The sequence below is a fragment of the Hippocampus guttulatus genome, chromosome 17, assembly GCF_054856545.1.
Source record: "Hippocampus guttulatus isolate MCC_2025c chromosome 17, RoL_Hgut_1.0, whole genome shotgun sequence".
In the NCBI taxonomy this organism is placed as follows: domain Eukaryota; kingdom Metazoa; phylum Chordata; class Actinopteri; order Syngnathiformes; family Syngnathidae; genus Hippocampus; species Hippocampus guttulatus.
The window spans coordinates 11,245,991-11,268,180 of NC_141277.1; the positions used below are offsets into that span (position 1 = coordinate 11,245,991).

At 43.5% G+C, this 22,190-nt stretch overlaps 1 protein-coding gene across 2 annotated transcripts in view; it reads left to right on the forward strand.

The window, feature by feature from the left end:
• Positions 1-22,190, forward strand: part of rxraa (retinoid X receptor, alpha a) — a 90,929-nt gene that overhangs the window by 43,479 nt on the left and 25,260 nt on the right. For both annotated transcript variants that reach the window (XM_086134178.1, XM_086134179.1), the window contains exons 3-4: positions 7,370-7,608; positions 21,818-21,968. In XM_086134178.1, the coding sequence (XP_085990304.1) occupies positions 7,370-7,608; positions 21,818-21,968 (390 nt within the window). The remainder of the gene's footprint in view (positions 1-7,369; positions 7,609-21,817; positions 21,969-22,190) is intronic.

The following is a 22,190-nucleotide window of genomic DNA, read 5'->3' on the forward strand; positions in this document are numbered from 1 at the left end:
AAAAAAACAATGTCACTCTGCAGTATATTTTGCATTTTGGGGGGAAATGTAATTGACCAAAAAATGAGACCAAGAACAGTACAGCTCAGATTTGCACCCCAAATTCCCATTTCTTAATGATCGGCGCATTCACAAATACACTGCGAGTGCAGACTGCTTCACCCTGACCGTTTGGAATTGTTCAGTCGTGCTGTTCGGTGCCCCAAAAAGGCATGCCGGGGTCCATCGCGTCAGTGAGTGCAAATGGAAACAGTTCAAGTATGAGCTGCAGATTGCTTTGTAAAAATTTGGAAATGGATTGGCGGCCTCTCAAATACTCTGAGTGATTTACGTGCAGTCAGGAACCCTTCCAAAGCTGAATGATGGCAATATTCAGGTTTGGAGAGGCCATGTAAACATGCACAAAATGCCAAATATACTCATAATAGGACTTTCATTCATTCATTCATTCATTCATTTTACGATCCGCTTATCCTCACAAGGGTCTCGGGGGGTGCTGGAACTGATCCCAGCTGTCTTCGGGCAGTAGGCAGGGGACACCCTGAACCGGTTGCCAAACAATCGCAGGGCACACAGAGACGAACAACCATCTGTGCTTACACTCAAACCTAGGGGCAATTTTTTTTGTTGTTCAATCAGCCTGCCATGCATGTTTTTGGAATGTGGGAGGAAACCGGAGTACCCGGAGAAAACCCACGCAGGGAACATGCAAACTCCACACAGGGAGGCCGCAGCTGGAATTGAACCCGGTACCTCTGCACTGTGAGGTCGATGCGCTAACCGCTGGACTACTGGGCCGCCCGGGTGTCAAAGTGAATTTCCGAATGAACCCCATGTTATGGCAGCCAACCGGTTCCATTTTCATCCGTGACAGTAACTATTTTCTTTTTAGTTTAAAATAGCTCAACTTAACTAGAATCATGCATAACATTGTGGCCAAAGGTTGAATCCTGGTCGGTTATTGCACCTTTTGTGCTGTAAATCCCTCTTGTGACGTACGGGAGGCTGCATGCTAAATTTGTGATGCATCACGCATTAGCTACCATGACAAATTCTTTATTTTCTTCAATCCAAGACTATGCTTTCTGAAAGTATCTGTTGATATATGAGTGTGTGAGTGTATTTAGGCACTTACAGACAAACTCTTCTCAACTGTGTGAGCGTGCATTTTCAGGATGTGGATGTAGCCCATGTATCAATAGTTCAGATCTCCACTCAAACAGACACTTGACTGTAATTGTAGGTTCAAGAAAGAGCTTTTACCATCAATCAGGTTTTAGGCCTCTTGACAACTTAATAATGCTGCAAATGTAGACTCCATATCACAAGAAAATCCATGGAATGCATCAGTCTGTCTGGAAACACACCACCTGCACCAGACTTGAGTACTTTATTTATTGGCAAAATCAATCAACCCAAATGGATATGCACGCGGTGTAAAATACAGGACCAGTCAAAAAAGGGTGCGCACAAACTTTTGAACAGTACTGAAGGTTCCGCCATGTGCTGTGCATGTGTCCTTTGCCACGATCGTGCTGTCATTTCCGCTGTTTGCATGTGGTTCCTTTCGTACTCGTACAGGAGTAGTGGAACGTAGCTGCATCTTGATGCTTGTGTTGAGGCAGTTTATCACCCTCACGTTGAATTTTATCAAGTCAAACATCTGATAGTAAAGCTAACAACCATGTGAACGCAAGATCAGATTTCACTCAAGTGCTGCTGTTGCATTCATGTTATCTCTCCCTGTGTTTGGGTGATTTGACCGAAAGCTTTCTCGTGTGTATTGGCAGTGAGAGAGCGAGATAAAGGGACCCGGGTGGTGATTTTCACCTCAAAGAGGAAGCTTGATGAATCAGAGCTTCCTGTCAGCCTTGCACTGCCACGGTGACTTGAATTCATACAGATGTGCCATTCGTGACCAGAGGGGTCAAATCCAGGTTCCAGAAAGTAGAAACTCACGGGGAGCTCATTTCCCTGCCGCTTGAGCACCTGTAGCTAAAGTCAAACTGTGGCATTCACGACTATATTTTTATTTTTCCATCCATCCATCCATTTACCGATCCGCTTTATCCTCACAAGGGTCGCAGGGGTGTGTGGAGGTGGTGCTGGAGCCTATCCCAGCTGTCTTCAGGCAGTAGGCGGGGGACACCCTGAACCGCTTGCCAGCCAATCGCAGGGCACACACAGATGAACAACCATCCGCGCTCACACTCAAATCTAGGGACAATTTTAGAGTGTTCAATCAGCCTGCCATGCATGTTTTTGGAATGTGGGAGGAAACCGGAGCACCCGGAGAAATACCACGCAGGCCCGGGGAGAACATGCAAACTCCACACAGGGAGCCGGGATCGAACCCATGACCTCTGCACTGTGAGGTCGACGTGCTAACCACTGGACCACCGGGCCACCATTTTAATTTTTTTTAATTAGACTAGAATTCCACATACAGCTGTTCTTTTTTTCTTTTTCTTTTTTTTTTTTTTTTTACTCGGTCATTTACGGATAAGCTAGCGTTAGTGCTGTTGGTAGTTGCACGGCGTCACGTTGACATGAAACGAGTCCTCAAAGAGAGCAGACGGGCATCTGTTGCAAATGTAATCCCCCTGATGCCTGCTCCACAGGCCACAGAGATAAATTATTGCTCTGGGTCTTCTTCTTGATTAAAATACTATTGTCCATTTGATGTTCCTGTTATAAGTAGCCGACCCAAAAGACGGCCACCGTTGTTTGGTGATCCGGCTGTTTTTCATTTGTGTATTGCTTCTTTTTCACAGTACTTTCTGTGCTTCTACTTCTTGAGCCCAGCTGCAGCATAATAGATGTACTAGTTCTCTTCAGTGACACATATCCGGAGTACAGATTAGACACAGTAGGTGATCCAGTATGGATGAATCCGCTGCTCTCAGGCCATTTCGGGCTGAGGCTTCACATCATTTTCTCCAATTTCAACTCACCTTCTGTTCTGAAGCCTTTCTTTAAATAGCGACAAAATTCATATTTAATATGCTTGCGTAACCAGTTAAAATTCATTCACACAACAGTGGGGGAGGGTTGGGCGCAGGTTCAGTCTACGAACCGAACATCAGGTCACAGGTTTTTCTGTTCAGTAGACTTAATGAATTGGAAACTGTTTTAGGTGGATTTCAAAGACCAAATACATCCTTTCACTATTTTTGGAGAATCAAGACGGGCCAATATCATCTTGTAATACTTTTTGCATGTTGGCTTGTTTACGTCTTTTCAACCTGCTTTTCTCAGCCAAGTGTGCTCAAGCTTGTCTTGCACCGCTCTCCTCACAGCGCCGTTGCTCTGAGCTCCCAGCCAGAGATGACGGTATCACACTTGAGAGCTGAAGAGAACAATTAGGCCATATCAGCAGACTGGAGTGCTGCCAGTCGTCGAACTGTTTGCAATAGCTCCAGTAATCTGTGGCTGTAGTTGGCACCCGGCCATGGCCAGCCACACAGCCTCTTCAGACACTTAAAAGTCACAAAGGGCATGGGCATGCCTTAAAAGCCTCTGCTTTCATCCACGTCATATTTGGGCAATGTGTGAAAACTGGAGGAGAGAAATCAACTCATAAGGAGGGCGAGGGAAAGATTTAAGTCTTTAATGAGGGCAGAATGGGGTTATATCAACACTGTGTATCAAAATGATTGTGGCCCACCTACTGCAAAATGATGGGTGGCCCGTTTTGGTTCTTTTCTGCCATCTAGTCTACATTCGGAAATGTTTGTTTTGCACCTACAGGTACATTTGAGCCTGCAAGCTGGACCGTGGATGTCAGCAGATCGGGGCATTAAAGGCAGCCAAAAGAGGGATTGAATACTTTTGATTTGAGTTGTCAAGGCTCAGCTGTTAGTTTTTTTAGCCAGTCTCTGTGATCGCAACGTGTCTTGACAGGCACCTTGCTCAATCCTCTCAACGTAATGTGAATGTAGGAATGTGAGAGGCAAAAGAACCCCCCCCCCCCCCGCCCCTCCAACATGTAGTGTGTTTTTAATTGGAAAGCCATTGTAATATTTACCCTCTCTTCTTCCCCTTTGCCGCTATTAATTTGAATCATCCACCATTGCATTGTTATTGCCTCTAGCATGTACCCGTGTGTCAATTTTTTCATAAGGTCCTATTATAAATCATCAAAACAGGTCACTGATAGCAGCTTCACAGGAAGCTTCAAATGCCAGTATTTTCCTACATATGATCACTTCATTTCATTTTATTTTAAAAGGGTCTGTTGACTTTGTGACCTTTTTTTTCAAACAATCAGACTGTCCCACACTTGGAAAAAAAAAGACATCTCTTATTGATGAACTTTGATGATTCATGAACAATCTGTTTTCTTGAGAGGTAAGGTAGCGTGACATTGACTGAGCAGTGAGCCACTGTGCTCCACGGAACATTGAATGAAATATCAGCTCTCTGTTGTCATGGTGATGTAGATATCAGCATAAAGACTCAGAAAATGAAGTTGTTATACCAACTCGTGTGTTATTTTGAGCTCTGGGTTTTTACGCAACGGTCTGACTCGCTTGGGATTGTCGCTGAATTTTTCTCCACTTTCCTTTCTGCTTCCTCTGATGACTTCTGGAGAAATGCTAATGATGAGCGTCGCATCCTGACTCCGCTGTGGAGCTCTGTGCATTTTCAAAACTGACTCACCTGCTTCTCCTAAAAGTCCCTGTGAAAAATGGGAAAATATACTTGGCACCTCGAATGAAGAGAAAACAAACAAAACAAACAGTTTTTGACCAGTTTCCTCTCGGAGGAGCCACAGTTTACACAAACATAAACATAAGTGATTCATGGCTGTTCTTTACTCTGTAGTCAAACCATGAATTGTATTTTTATTTTATTTTCGGCACTGGTTTTCTCTCACCAGCATTGTGATTCTCTGTTCTGATATTCACTATAAAAGCACAACTGTCACACAACACAGAACAGTGTTGCGTGTGTTTCATCATAATCACACTTTGCGGTGATTTTGGAGGATGCTTTTATCCTTTGCAACAAGCCATATCCTCTCAATCATCCATTTATACGAAACATCCAAGACTGCAACAGCAGAGCACAAATTGGCAAATTTCCTCTGCGCATTGATACCAAACAACAGAGGCTAGGAGCGATGGGAAGAAGCATTGTTTGGGAATAAGAGCTGTTTGTATAGAGTTTGTAGGCGGCGAACAGGGAAATCTGCAATGGGCTGCAGGAGAGATTGCTACTAATTTGTTTATTCCAGCTGTCATTCTCTACATTGACATCGGTTGACAGGCTCAGGCTGCGTCGAACAACACAGATGCAGTCTTGTGCCCCATTTCAATTGGTTTGTGTTTGTGTATATTGGCATGAATGCAACCTGGATGACGGCCACTCTCGCCTTGGATGCCGCAACAACTTTCAAAAAGTAATTTTAGGACACTTTCCGATGGTTTTTCTTTGCCCTTCCATCCTCGAGTGTGAAGGCAGGAAATGAAGAGAACACTTTCCCCTCCGGCTCCAGTTTCACTCTGGCGAGCAAGAATTAACAAGCAAACGCAGACATGCATTTGTTTTACCGTGAGATATTTTGTTACAGCGCTTTGCGAACATGCTTTGATTCATGTGAATCTGAAAGATGACTATCTGAGAGGGTGTTGTCATTTTTGGATAAGTGTTGTGCTTTCATCCAAATGAAAGGGATTGGAGGGAGTACGAGAGGATGAATGGGACCGAACACGATCCACCTTCCAGTCTGTTATCCCCATAGAAGTTGAAACTGGCTGGGAATCTGTCAGCTGAGTGCCTCCCCAAAACCCCCCGCGAACCCCCTGCTGAGACCTACAATGGCAGATTGGCAACTGTAATACCACAGCCCTTTTATCTGCCTGAATTAAAACTCAATTGGAAAGGGGTTGTGGGAATTGCTGGCTCATGGAGAGCTCTTTATTTATTTGTTTATTTGAGCAGGAATTATGTGTGTGGGCGCATTTTCGGGTGGAAAAAAATGTAATTGGAGGGATAGAAGCTCGAGGGGTATCAGTCAAAGGATTAAACACTGAACTAATACAGCCTGATGCAGAGCTGTTGTTTGGCCTTTATCAAGAAGGATGTGTGTTTGTTTTCAAAAGGATGAGGTCTGTGTGTGTGTATGCGCTCACAGGAAGTGCTCATGAGGCAAGCAGGATGTGCAGGGAAACGTTGGGCTGAGTTGAGTTGGCAACGAGCTTGCTGCGCTGAGAAAGGTATAACACGGGGATGTAAAGATTCACCTTCTTTTACAAAATGCCCCTGGACAAAAAAAACAAACATGCTCGCGCAAGTCATGAAGTGTGTTTTGGAATCGGACATCTAACTACTTTAATTCAGAGAGTTTAATAGCGGGCTAGACCCGATTTCGCAGATGAACGCAGGCCGGCTGCGAGAAGGACTGCTCCGCCGCTGTGGGAGTGGTCGAAGCCGCCTTAAATCATAGCCAATCAAAAAGGCTCCTTTCATTCTCTTTAAATGAAACCCACTCGTAGCACTCCAGAGTCTCAATGTGGCATAAGCCCATCAGTGTCGTGAATCGGCACATGGAGAACACCCACCATCACGGATCGTTCTTGTGTCGATGGTCCAACACACTTGAGCTGATAAAGTGACTGAACAAGGACAAGGATGGAAAGGTAGCTTTTCGGGAGGCTGAAAAAAAAAGGATACATGAGCAGGGGGCGACGGGACGTTGTTATCAGTGCACATATGACCCTATCACCAAATTCGCTGCTCCTGCCTGTTCCGTATCTTGCTTGTTGACAGCTGATGGGTTGAGGGTTCTCAAGAGTAGGACTTTTCTCTTTGAGGCAGGGCCAGAGAGAGAGAGAGATCTAGCTAGCTATCGAGCTAGCTATATTTCATTCATTCTTGTTTCGTTGATCCACTGAGAGGTGTTCGGTAATTTATTGGTCAGATGTGAGAAATAGAGACTGTCTTCTTACCATTCTACACTAAAACAGAGAGTAAGGGTGCTACACATTTGTATAAGTGACACTTGAACTTGTTGCAATTACGTTCCACTCTGGGACATTTTAGAAGGTGTAGGAGGGCTAAAACTATTTTTGAAATAATATTTTTATGTGGTCTCTCTACAGTGTGTGTTTTCCCCACAAGTGGGTATCTAGTATACCACCCCACAATAAATGGAGTGTCGCTATCATGTTCATTTTCTCAGTCCCGCCTTTTTAAACTTTTTGGTCCAGTCTTATCTGTTTGTATTGGTTCTCCAATGGTGAAATGCTGTCTGTGCTTTTATTGATCAATTTGTTGTGATACGTCCATGTCTGCTGTGTTGTGAACTATGCATTTATTTGTGCACTGTACATGATGGTGTGATTGTCATTTCCTCTGTGTACAGACTCATCAGGTCAGATGGGCTCTTCACCCCTGGGCTCACCCACTTCCCATCGAGGAATGCACCCATCTTTGCTCAGTCCAACCAGCATGGGGCCCTCTGGGTCTCTTCACTCTCCCATCAGCACGTTGAGCTCGCCCATGAACGGCCTGGCCTCGCCCTTCTCTGTCATCAGCTCGCCCATGGGCCCCCACTCCATGACCTCGCCCGGCATGGGCTACGGCCCCAGCGTCAGCCCTCAGGTGAGTCCTCGAACAGACACTGACACATGCGTACATGCACTGCTGTTTGCCACTGTAAACTTGGAATGAAGTCAGAGTTTAAGGATGTGCTTTTTGCATTTAGTAGAAAATGCTAGACGCGTGCACACAAAGTTTCTTTTTTCATACATTTATTTCACAATTGTTCATTCCTTTTTCTTATTGTCAGGTTGGAAAAAAAAAACTACAGCTGCCCCATTAATTCAAATTGTATTGACGTGTCTCAGAAATGCAAATTGCACATTGCTGACTGTGACACACACTTAATTCTCCTAAGTAAGCCCCATCAGACTGAGGCTCTTCTTTGACCCCGTGCCACAGTTAATCAAGGCCTATTCAACTTGGATTCCATAGTTGTATTTTAGCTCTGTCACTCTTCTGCCGTATCAGAGACGCATTTGTCACTGTCTGGCTCCACGCATTGCCTCTATCTATCTAATCTTCTTCAGTACTCTCTGCGGTCGTCTTTTTTTTTCCCCTTCATCTATTTTGCATCATCTTCCCCGTTCTGTCATTTTTGTTCATCAATGTGCGCTACTAGTTTCTTTGGAATTAAAACGCACACACATACTTGCATATACCAGGGCACGCACACTCTCACACACATACACAATTAAGACATCAAAGTCTGCATTGGCCCAATTTCCGCCTTGAGCCATATCTAAAATTGAATGTTTCTTTTAAAATGCAGTTGCTGCCCTTTTTTTGTGCTTGCTAATAATTGTGCAATGTGAAACTATTTCAATGGACTATTCACACAATTGTCGGGCTTATCGCTCCCCTCTGAGTTTCAAACTAGTCTGGACTATGGTTACAGAAGGCAACTACATTTTTTTCCCTTTAATTGCTCGAGAGTCGATTTTCAAGCATATATTAATACTTTAAAACTATATCTATCTATCTATCTATCTATCTATCTATCTATCTATCTATCTATCTATCTATCTATCTATCTATCTATCTATCTATCTATCTATCTATCTATATTTCTCTCCCTCTCTCTCTCTCTCTCTCTCTCTCTCTCTCTATATATATATATATATGTGCACGCACAAACACACACACACACACACACACACACACACAGGCAGTATGGTGGTTGACTGGCTAGCATGTTAGCCTCACGGTGCAGATGTGCACGGTTCAATTCTGGTTCCGACGTTCCTGTGTAGAGTTTGCATGTTCTCCCCGTCCCTGCAAGGTTTTTCTCTGGGTACTCCAGTTTCTTCCCACATTCCAAAAACATGCATGGCAGGTTAATGGAACACTCTAAATTGTCCCGAGGTGTGCGTGTGAGCGCCGAAAGTTGTTTGTCTGTGTGTGACCTGCGATTGTCTGGCAAGCAGTTCAGGGTGTCCCCCGCATATTACCCGCTACCCGCCAGGATAGGCTCCAGCACGCCCGTGACGCTCGTGAGGTTAGGCGGATTAGAAAATGGATCTATCTGTCGATCTATTGATCTATTTAGTATTTAGATAGATAGATAGATGATTGTTTTTTTTCTAAATGGACTTTGTAGCTGTCTGCCATGGTGAAGGAGTTGGGTCAAAAGGCAAAGCTCTCAATTTACCAGTCCATCTCCGTTCCGATCCTAACCTGTGGTCACAAGCTATGGGTTGTGACCAAAAGAACGAGATCCTGGCCAGATATAAGTGGCCAAAAAAGGTTTCTTCCGCAGCGTGTCTGGGCTTTCCCTTGGAGATAAGGTGAGAAGCTCGGTCATCTGGAAGAGGGTTAGAGTCAAGCCACTTCTACACGTCGAGAGGAGCCAGATGATGTGGCTCGGGCATCTGATTAGGATGCATCCTGTCCGCCTCTTTGATGAGGTGATCCGGGCATGTCCCCCCGGCATGAGGCCCCGGGGTTGGCTAAGGTCATGCTGGAGCGTTTGTCTCCCGACTGAACTGGTAATGCCTTCGGATGCCCCGGGAAGAAGTGGCTGGGGAAAGGGAAGTCCGGGATTCTCTGCTAAAGCTGTTGCCCCCATGACCCAACCCTGGGTAAACGGTGGAAAATGGATGGATGGATGGATGGACATTCTCATAACATGTTTTCAGGCTCCGTGATGCCAAGAATGCGGGAATTGGAAAGTACAAACAAATGTCTTATTTTTAAATGGACTGTTTTTTTCCCGCACATGAATTTTAAAATGAATGTGTTAGAGTCTATTATTGCATTATTGCAGAAAGACCGATGCATTCATTAGCATGCATCATGCATTTAAATTCTGCAAAGTCCTCTCTCTGACACAATGGGCCATGTCTAATGTTTGATGATTTGAGCCTTTAATCCATGAATGTTTGCATATCTTAGACTGCTATAGCTGTTCGCTGTTGCATTTTGCGGGTGGAGAACGTCAATTTGATGTGAGAATGTCACTCTGAGGGTTGAGATGTTGGCGACATACACGTCTCTGGTCATGCAGAGTAATGCTACATGGGAGAATGAATTGCATCAGGCGATCGCTGCTATTTGATCACAACACTCGCCTGACTACTGTTCTGCAAGTTAACTGGAGCAAAGTCACACAAACGGGGTCTGTATTCTTCCATAACCCCTACAGCAGCATCCTGTGAAACTGCCGTGAAATGCTTACCGCATATAGACAGTTCTCATGAGAATTTTAGGAAGCTTACTCAAGAAAAGCAACGCACTGTAATTGATAGAGAATTTGCGGCTGGACAAAATAACAATCGTAATATTGTATCAGATCTCACATGTTCAGTCATAAGATTTGCTATTGAGGAGGTAAATGAATGTTATAAGTGATTCCATCAGTGCTAATGGAAAGTCCATTTTTTCAAGGAAAGAGCAAACTTTTTTAAAAAAAATGATGTACAAAGCATTGACAGAAGTGGGTTTTTGTCCGTCATTGTCAACGTCACTAACCCGGTCATGTATCGCCGGACTTCTCAGTCCGTCGCTGCCCGTTTCACTGAAGACGGATGGACCCACGGCCACCTGCGGGCGCTAAGCGCACTGCATTGACTATGTCTGTGAGATTACGTACAGTATGTGTGTTTATTTACATACAGACCTGATGATTATGTTTTTTGGTTGAATCTTGGTGAAATTATTTATTTCAAGAATATTATGCAAACAGTTACTTCCGATTAGGAGCAGGCAATTACGTACTTCCTGTTTTGGGTCGTATGCTAGTGAGAGACTCCAAGAGAGAGATGGCATTGTTATTTCATGTCGTGACTTATTTCGGATTTATCCACTAATATGTTGCAAGGTGCACATTGTATGTTTATATATACTATATATGTATATATATATCCATCCATCCATCCATTTTCCGAACCGCTTAATCCTCACTAGGGTCGCGGGCTTTAAACAGCCATTTACTGCAAAGATGGGCGGCAATGACAGCATGATGAAAGCAGGGGAAAGGATGACTAAACTGCCATTATGACAAGGTTCTTGTGTTCTCTCAAAGCCTAAACCACATGGTGAGAGAAAGACCGTCCTTCATCATCAGCCAGTTCTTGCATCAATGCAAAGAAAATTTAACATTTTTTTTAAGCTATGTCCCAACAGCCAGACACACAGATGTACTTTGGCTGTGCTGTGTGTTTTTGTTTTTTGTTTTATGCATTTCACCTCCTGTTTATTCGTCAGTTTGTTTTCAGAGCTGATCAGATGGGACTGAATTGGTATTGTTGTGGAACGACACGTAATAAGGCACCATTTGCTTGGAACTTTTTTTTCTCAAGTACAGGCACACTGTTGCTGGATATCCTGTCATAGGGAGATGCCAAAACACAGCCCGTTAAGCAAGTGGTCAGGTCTTTCGGCTTTTGCTGGCAGTACGCCCTGTCCCTTCATTAAGGACACTCTAACTGTCAAAGCATCTGGAAGACATTATTCTTCGTGGCTGTTTTCCTTTTTTTTAAGAAAAGGTGGACCTTTATTTGTGAACCAATGTTTCTGGCATTTTACATTTTGTCGCTTGCTTTCTATGACTTATACTTTGTCCCTCTGTCATATTTCTCAACACCTAGACCAATAACAGGCCACGCGGTGACTTTCGGTCGGAGTCAAAACACAGAAGGCGCACTCATTTGCTGAAGGTGTAAATGTTTTACAAGAAACGGCGCCTGTGCCAAATAAGTTATAAATGAGCAGCGACGGTGATGTCATGCACCACTTTTGACGATGTCATGTTTTCGCAGGGGTCGCTTGGCAACTGAAACACATGTCCAAAAGAAAGCGTAAAGTGTCAGCCAATGAGCGTGCGAAATGAGAGAGAGAGAGAGAGAGAGAGAGAGAGAGAGAGAGAGAGAGAGAGAGAGAGAGAGAGAGATAGAGAGAGAGAGAGAGAGAGAGTTTGCTTCCTGTGTGGGAGTCATAAAGGTCCATTGCCTGTCTTTGATGGGCCTTGCTGCAGTCACTCTGCATGACATCATGGTTGTGGGGCTCTATTGGGCTGCACAAAGGGGCTCTGTGTTGGCTCCCTGGAGAACAGTTAAGACTCTCTAATGTCAATCAAGCCCCAAATGGATGGGGGACAAGAGCTTTCACAGCCGGTGTTGTTTCCAGGTACCAATTAGAAGCAGCTTGCTCCCCACCCTCACCGATGGTAGTTTTAACAAAGTCCCACTACCAGAAATGTAGTAAAACTAATTTTGAGTTGTATTTAGAGCACACTTGCATATTTTATAGAATATGAATGTTTGGGTTTTTTCCCCCTTGCTCTGCTCCCATTTTCTCATGTTTGCTGCAGTTGTTTGCTGTAAATGCAAACTCAAGACTTAAAACAACTTCCAACTTGGAAGGCGTCCACGCAGAAACTTTTGTAGGAGGTGTTGCTTTGATTAACAGAAGCCTAATACATGAAAGACCTGAAAAGTAGATTTGCGGAGTAAGAAAGCACACAGCCCCTGAACGAAAATTTTCTGAGAACAGAATTTTTTTTTCTTCATCCTATCACCGCCATCCACTTTTGGAGCTCATACACTGTTGTTATGTGTCATTATGGCTTGTTTAGAAAATGGATCTAACTGCTTGAGGTTTAAGTGACAGAACTCCAAATGCAGAAAATAGACAATATGGGGCAGTATACATTTATAGTACTGCAATATCCGGACCACAAAGCGCAACTGAGTTAAAGCCGCAACAGTTCAAAAAAATATGTTGATATGGTGCCTGCTTCGCTTAATTGGCCTCAATTGTGTACAGTATTTCCAAACAGATTTCTGAGTCCCTTCATAGTTTTTTTTTTTAACAATATATCAATCTAATGCCGTTTTTTTATGCATCCAGTTTGTGAAAGTTATCTATATATCAGCTCTCATTTTGGCTGGTTCTGTGAAAAAAGGAAATATATATATATATATATATATATATATAGGGGGGCAGCCCGGTGGTCCAGTGGTTAGCACGTCGACTTCACAGTGCAGAGGTACCGGGTTCGATTCCATCTCCGACGTTCCTGTGTGGAGTTTGAATGTTCTTCCCGGGCCTGCGTGGGTTTTCTCCGGGTACTCCGGTTTCCTCCCACATTCCAAAGACATGCATGGCAGGCTGATTGAACACTCAAAATTGTCCCTAGGTGTGAGTGTGAGCGCGGATGGTTGTTCGTCTCTGTGTGCCCTGCGATTGGCTGGCAACCGATTCAGGGTGTCCCCCGCCGACTGCCCGAAGACAGCTGGGATAGGCTCCAGCACCCCCCGCGCCCCTAGTGAGGATAAAAGCGGTTCGGAAAATGAATGCATGAATATACAATATATATATACTATATATATAATGTATATATACAGTATATATATATATATAATATACATATATATACACACACACACACACACACACACACACACATTATTTGTTTATTTATTTATTTTTAAACAAAAATGTCGACGACTTTAAAATAGCTCCCCCACAGTCCATCAGCACGCACACATTGTCTCGGAGATACTCAATCCATGTTGTTTATGCTTTCACCCACGTGCCTCTTGATTGGTACTTGTTTGCAAAGCGTGCATTGTTCAAACAGGTGTTTCGCAAACACATCACGGTGTAATTGATCCCAAAGGTTGTCTTATTGTGAATATCTTACCCTGAAGGCCACAGAAGCGCAAGCCCATTAACACCTTCCTGGTTGAAACCCAATCCTCCATTTCTGCTGATTCGTGTCCAGATTACACTCACAAAAGCTCACACACTAATGAGGGATAAGAAGAAAGTTCTTAGTCAATCCACCCGTACTTTTCTGGATAGTTAAGGTAAGTTGCTTTTGGAAGGAAATGGTCTTCCTGTGGTGCGAGGGCTGAAAGGGTCATCGTTAGGTTACGTCATGACCTTATCCCTGTCCTCACCTCCGTGAAGGCAGCTGGTTAGGTGTTGACTCCTGTCAACAGGGGATTTCAGTTCCAGTCCACTTACTCGTTTCCCTCTTCACATTCTTCCTCAGTCAGGTTGCACAGAATTTCTTACTTTGAATTCTCGGCATTGTAAAGTCTCGCTGTCCATGGTGTGCGACTGCATACTGAAAATATTCATTCTTAAAAATAGCATTTCTTTTCTTTTTGTCATTCTCGGTACAACACAATTAGAGGTGCACAGTGCCTCATTGCAGTAAAAATAAGGGTTACGGACTGAGCGACTGCTGCCCACAGTTTCTGCGTAATGTCAGCACGACCGCGACCCTTGTGAGGATAAGCGGATCAGTTAATGGTTGCATGGATGGAGCTTTCTGCGAATCCCCAGTCCGCAATATTTTTTTTGATAATTGGCTCTGGGGTTATTTCTTCAGGTCAGGTCATTATTGACGCACACAACGAAAAAGTGGATGGTGAAGACCCTCTCCGTGCAATCCTCACCATCCGTCCATGCAATTTATGATCCGCTTTATCCTCACAAGGGTCGAGGGGCGTGCTGGAGCCTATCCCAACCGTCTTCGGGCAGTAGGAGGGGAACACCCTGAAGCGGTTGCCAGCCAATCGCAGGGCACACATAGACGAACAACCATCCGCGCTCACACTCACACCTAGGGACAATTTTGAGTGTTCAATCAGCCTGCCAGGCATGTTTTTGGAATGTGGGAGGAAACCGGAGTACCCAGAGAAAACCCACGCAGGCACAGGAAGAACATGCAAACACCACACAAGAAGGCCGGAGCTGGAATCGAACCCGGTACCTCTGCACTGTGAGGGCAATGTGCTAACCACTGGATCACCGGCCCACTAAATGAAGAAGTCAAGTATGCTCTTTGCACATGCCTCGACCAGGATTCGGACCAGGATTGCTGCGCCCACATTACAGGGTACAAAGCACTACGATCACGGCTTGCAATCCTCACCATTGAAATGTTGTTGTTTTTTTTTTTTGTCATTCTGAAGGCTATTGCCTCCTTTGGTTTAGCATTGATAGCAGCATTGCGGACAAAGTGGAAGTCAGGACATTCAAAGATTCCTCAATTCAGTTAATAAGGGCCTTTTTTCCCCCCAATTGTTAATTAGTCTATGAAACGAAATGTACCCGTAATCAATTTTTTCTTTACTTTCTGGACATCAAAACTAAAAATGAAGGGTCCGTGCCTGTCACTACATTTATGGTACAGTGCCAGTGCATATAGTGCACTCAAAGTTTTATTTTAAAAAAAACCCAAGAGGACAAGCAGTTAAGTCTTATGCGCAAACATCAACCACTAGCTTGGACTCAGTTTACAGTCACTATGTTTAGGTTTGCGTCAATATTCAGGTTAACGTCAAAATTCCAGTTTTGGAATAACCTATTAAAACGCGTGAGCGGACAGAATCACTCCCGTGATAGACATTAGAATATCCCAATCTCAACCGCGAAGTAAAGTGACAATTAAAATCGACATCATTCCCGCAAACAGGTGTCCCGCCGCTTTCTTTCAATGAAACGTGTTAAAATCATGTCACTCACCACAGTAATAAAGCAGTCGGTTTCCCCTGGCTCCAAAAGTTGTTTTCTGCTGTGTGTGACTTTCTCCATGTTTGTTTACCTCTGCTTGAGTACTTGTGTACTGTATTCCGTTTGGATCAATGACCAAATAGTGGGATTAGAAGAGGGGTAACCCAGCGATCTTATTTAGATTTTTAAAAACCCTATTATGGCGGCCTGGTGGTCCAGTGGTTAGCGCATCGACCTCACAGTGCAGAGGCCTCCCTGTGTGGAGTTTGCATTTTCTCCCCAAGACTGCGTGGGTTTTCTCCGGGTACTCCGGTTTCCTCCCACATTCCAAAAACATGCATGGCAGGTTAATGGAACACTCTAAATTGTCCCTAGGTGTGAGTGTGAGCGCGGATGGTTGTTCGTCTCTGTGTGCCCTGTGATTGGCTGGCAACCGGTTCAGGGTGTCCCCCGCCGACTACCCGAAGACAGCTGGGATCAGCTCCAGCACCCCCAGCACGATAAGCGCATCGTAAAATGAATGAAAACCCTATTTTGAGTATATTTGGTGTTTTGTGCGTGTTTACATGGCCTCTCCAAACCTGAATATTGCCATAATTCAGCTTTGGAAGGGTTCCTGACTGCAAGTAAACATCGTCATTCATGTCATTTTGTTGCAGGTCAGTGTGAACGCGGATAAATTTAACAAGGTCTGTGTGTGGAAGTATTCACCAATCCCGAGAAAAACTTTCCTCTTTTTACTAGAGCGTTGTAGCTCATTGCGGTTCCCTAAAACTGTGGAGATAACTTTCGAAGTTTAAAAAAGGTGCCCTTGAACTGGAAAGCAACTGGAGTTCCACAAGAGAGTTTACGTATTGAAGAGTGGTACGCTCGGATTTGATGTTTGCTTTTGAAGTGTCTTTCTGAGCAAAGTCTGTGCTCTGAATCAAACTAAGCCCCTCTTAAGCAGAGGCCTCAACTGTCTCCACTCTTTTCCCTTTTCTCCTCCGCTCACTCCAGGGATGGCTCTTTTCATTTTTTTTCAGCAACGTGTTTTCCATTGCATACTAATTGTTTATAGGAGCGACTCAGACAAGATTATCGCCATTTATAGGAAGTACCTTGGTGTTATTACTTTTCAACCTTCAATGTTGATTGGTGTGATTGAGTTCAAAGTTAAACCTGAGGATTTGTTTACTTGTTTAATTGAGTGAAGTTGTTAATGTGGGGTTGTTAGGAATGTTGAAACTTGATTTTCATGGATTTTTTTCATATTGCATTTTTGCTAAATTTCATTTTCAGTTGCAAAAAATTATCCATCCATCAATCCATTTTCTAATATGTTAATCCTGACGAGGGTCGCAGGCATGCAGAAGCCTATCTCAGCTGTCTTCGGGCAGTAGGCGGGGGACACCCTGAACCGGTTTCCAGCCAATCGCAGGGCACACATCGACGAACAACCATCCGCGCTCACAATCACACGGAGGGACAATTTAGAGTGTTCCACTAGCCTGTCATGCATGTTTTTGGAATGTGGGAGGAAAAACCGGAGTACCCGGAGAAAACCCACGCAGGCACGGGGAGAACATGCAAACTCCAAACAGGAATACCAAAGCACTAATCGAACTCTGCAATACTGCACTGTGAAGTAGACGCGCTTACCAGTGCTAACCACCATGCCGCCCGCAATTAGTCCAGTAATATTGTCTAATACTGTATATATTGCTTTTTTGCCAAAGAGTTTCTCATCCACTTTCCAAACAGCTGTTTTTCAAATGTATTTATTCGTTCTTCTGCTTTCTTCTTTCCTTTTTTCCTTCCTTCCTCCCTTCCTTCCTTCCATCCTTCCTTCCTTCAGAATTGCATTGAGTATTTCTTGCTGGTGGATGCTGTTTATATGCACGACTCTAATCTTTGGACAAGAAAATATAGTTTTACAATTTCAAAAATGAATCTGTTTTCAGGACTCCATCCTACACTGCGTCTTGTTCAGCAATTCAGCTGGTGACACAGATAACTATTGCATACATGAGCTCAATGAATGTTACACCTACAAGTAAACAGAGACAGCCAATTTACTGTACTGGATGTACCAGCCAAATGTTCTCTTCATCATTTTACGTAACACATCCTGCGCATTAAACTTATTCAGCTGGGCTGTTATCCGCTCATGTTGCACATTGTACTGCAGGGAGTCCTATGTCCTACATATCTAGTCCTTGAGACTAAATGCCCCTAATTTGTTTATCTCGTTAAGTCTAAAAGTTTTGAAGCAAGCATTCCATTTCCACCCCCTCCCCCAAAAAACAACCCCCCCCCCCCCAAAAAAAAGGATGCATACAATATGTAAGATGGGATCGTCAAGGGATTTCCGAAGATGATAATACTGTACACACAGCTGGCATACCTCTCTGTGCGGGGTCACACATATGTGTTCAGGGACCACATATTCTATTTCCAGTACCGGCCCCGAGCTACTTTAATCCCCCGGACTTGACTCCATCACCATGGATAGAAGAAGGAGAGAAAGGGGTCCCAGTCTGCCCAGCCCACTGCACTGAGGAGCACTGTTGAGATTGAGTTGCAAGTTGACTGAAAATAGATTGTGAATGGAGGAGTCTTTTCTGTCAGGCAGCAGAGGGTTTGATAGAAACCATCGCAGCTGAGGAGACAGCTCTGTTAGTGCTGTGCTGCAGGGCAAAAGACTAGACACAAGTGTTCAAGGGAGGTAAGTGTGTGTGTGTGTGTGTGTGTGCGTGTGTGTGTGTGTGTGTGCGTGTGTGTGTGTGTGTGTGTATGCGTGTGTGTGTGTGTTGAGATGCAGGTGGGTGTGCACTCGCTTCCGAAACTGGTACCAAACAGTTCATGCAGCTACGTTGTTGACTGCAAAGCGTCCCAGGCCTGCTTGCATGCTGCGTGACTTGTCCAAACGCAACTGAACTGCCGCGCAATGTGTGCGGTTCTGCAACAGGATTTCAATAGTGGCGGACCATCCGCAACTGGAGCTGCGATTCAAAATTTGAATTGCAGGTCAATGCCATTGCAAGGTCGCAGGTGTTCTTCGGAAATACTCTTGGAGAGAAAAAAAAAAGGATTCACAACAAAAAAAGCCACTGGCAAACTGTAGCGATACGGTCAATTTATGTATGAAAGTACTCAACTAATTATCATACCTGGGGCTGAACAGCATAGCGTGGAGAGTCTATGTGTTGAAATGCACGGGAGTAGTCAATAGCCTCTCAAATAGCCCCACTGTCTCCTTTATATTTTTTCACCGATTTCCATGTTTGACAATCACACACAATGTTGTTTCTTGTTATTTTATTTAATAAAATAAACATAAAAATACTATAACATAGTATGGGGTGCCTCTACATGTCGTTGCCGCACTTGTGTCTAGTCTTTGTTCAGCAGCTACTGTCCGAGGACAGCTGCTTTCGGCTCCGGAACACCTGCAACCGTCGTGCGGATAAACCGATCAGAAAATGGATGGATGAATGGATGTCTAAACTTGTAGATAGTAATTCTGTCCGGTTGTCCAGGCTCACCTCAATGGAGTTGAATATCCCATTGGCCAATGTGCGCACAACAATAAAGACTGGCAAAGTTTCTCCGTTCCTTTTTTTATTAGCCGCATAATAGACATTAAGTAACTTAGACTCGTTGACATCAACGCGGTTGTGATGTTGCATTAATTGCTGGCAATATGCTGCATAACCTTTCAGCAAAACAGCTGTACAATTACTTTGTTTTGTTTGCGGTCACAGCTCATGTTGTCACAGGGCACTTGATGCCGCACACAAGATCTGATTTTTATATCTTGAAATTATTAATGAAAGAAGAGTGTTATATTTGGAATTTAATGTCATTGGCGGAAATAACTATTTGCATGCTTTGTGTGTGTGTGTGTGTTTGTGTGTGTGTGTGTGTGTGTGTGTGTGTGTGTGTGTGTGTGTGTGTGTGTGTGTGTGTGTGAGTTTCAAGTGCTTGAGGGATGGGGAGGGGAGTTTAAACTTTTCAACTGACTGAACCAGCCAAATATTGAAACCCACATGAGCTTTTGATTTTCTAGTCCAGGTCCTACTCGATTTCCCATGACACCACACACGTCATGCTGGATTCTGTGAAAATGCTTGCACAAGTCCTTTGGAATTTTCTATTTGATCGCATGGTAAAGCATCAGGCTTGGAATATGTAAATCTATGTAACACGGCGTTCATTATCGCATTGAGCAAGAATGTGCAGTGGCAGGGCTGCTTGATTTGATTTTTTTCTCATTCTGAAGTTGTTGAAGAGTTAAATGGTAAAGAATTTCAAAATGTGAAATGTGATGCCAGGAGCAAGTCTTTTGTATGCCTCGACTCGACATCCTTTTTAATGCCTTCTTCTGCTTTCACGAGAATGTATCTTATGGTACGTTCGTGTGTGCATGAATACACGTGTGTTGCATACCGCTGCTACGCCATATGTGAAATATCTCATGTTAAGACGAAAACCGCATATTTACACATCAGCATGTTTTTGACTATGTTATCAGATAGTGTGTTTCTTGACTGAAGTTGAACTGTGTATGACTGAATCACGTGTGTATCCATTCCACAAGTTTATAATATTTATAAATAGACAACAAGTCAAGCGTGTGAACACGGAAAGTGTGTCAATAGCTAGCGCAAGGGCACTTTTATATATATACTGTATATATTAGTGCTGTCAAACGATTAAAATATTTAATTGTGATCAAATTTATAATTTCATAGTTAACTCAGAATTAGCCGTAATTAATCACAGATTTTTATCTATTCTAAATTTCCTTCGATTTTTTTTCTCCTATTTTTCCCAATGCTCTCATCAACATGGAATTGTGGATCAGTTTTCTCTGTGCAAAATTCAAATATTTACTGAAACAACAATTTAGATTTTCAATTTTACAATAACATTTTTCACTTGGAGCAATTATTCAAACTTGGAGCACATTTTAGCAACGTAACATTCGCTGTGACGTGGTGCCGCATTAATCTCACGTTAAAAAAAATGTATCAAGTTAAAATTGATTTAAATTAATGCCGATAACAACGCGTTAAAATGACAGCACAAATATATATATATATATATATATATATATATATATATATATATTTTTTTTTTTTTAAATCCTCGTCTCACCCCTCGGGTGGTGTCCGTCCCACATTCAGCTCGGGTCCTCTACCAGAGGCCAGGAAGCTTGAGGGTTCTGCGCAGTATCCTTGCTGTTCCCAGCATTGCACATTTCTGGACTGGGATGTCCGATGTTGTTCCCGGGATCTGTTGCTACCACTCATCTAGTTTGGGGGTCACTGCCCCGAGTGCTCCGACCACCACAGGCACGACTGTCACCTATATATATATATATATATATTAGCATATCTGACCTCTGACTTAACTGTTCCAGATAGATGATTTTCAGTCAAAAAATATACATGCGGGGGTGGGGGGCGGGGGGTTGCGTACCATTGCTTGATTCGAGTCAACAGATTGGTGCTTTTGATTGATTTATTTTTCTCCTGCAAAGTAGCTAATGGTGGGCTGCAGTAGTACATTTGGGTCATTTCTATGCTCCCCTCCACATTTAGATCCCCTGAAACACTGCACAGCTAGTTAAAATAATTAGCCTGCCTTACTTCAGACTTTTAGCAAATGGTAAAAAGGGGTCACCTTCAGAAGACATTTTTATCAAAGCTCAATTTCATGGAGAATGGGAGCTCCAATTCAAAGTAATATTGAAACTTTCAGTCCAGCTCCACAAATGAGACCCACTGGTACATTTTGGGCGTGTCAAACATTTTTTTAACCGACGGGGTCATGTTATAAGGAGTTGGAGTTGGTTTTGGACAGATCAATCTGAAACAGAACTAACTGAACCTACATTTCTGCTCAGTCATTAACAAAACTATCGACATTGTTCTCTGACTGCCATGACACTAAAAAAATCAGTTAGCAAACTTCACCTTAACTTTTGGTGTAGGGCTTTCTTCTGAAATTTGTTACCTGTTATCAATGTCCTTCTTTCAGAAAACTATTGGCAAAAAAAAAAAAAAAAATCCACGAAGCGGAAAATCATATGCAGTTGAGTCAGTAAGCGTGAGCACTCACATTGAATGGCGGTTAAACTCCACAAATAAACATTTCCGTCAAACACCAAATTGCATAACTTTTAAGGTGTTCGAGCTTGAAGCTAACACTGCACATGGTTCACCATCTACAGGTGTGTGTTGATATCAAGTTTGTGTTCAGCGGGACTGCTTTTATGACCTGTTGCTGTGTGTGTTTGTGGATGTTGATGTTCCAGCTGAATTCGCCGATGAACTCGGTCAGCAGCACGGAGGACATTAAGCCCCCGCTGGGCCTCAACGGCGTGATGAAAGTGCCCGCTCAGCCCTCTGGCACGGTGCTGTCACTCACCAAACACATTTGTGCCATCTGTGGGGACCGCTCTTCAGGTAAGTTGCTGTAATGATGACATGCTTGATGTGTATCATTATGCACTTGTCAAATTGCATGCAGACAAAACCACAGAGGCCTTTCTTTGTCTTCCCAAAATAGTGGATACTAAGTTGCATGTTCACTTGCCCTAAAAGATTCCGCTCGCTGTTGGCAGCAAGTGTAAAATGTGAGGGAATGCTAGTTCCCGTCTCAAGTACAAAATGAAGAGCAAAGTGATG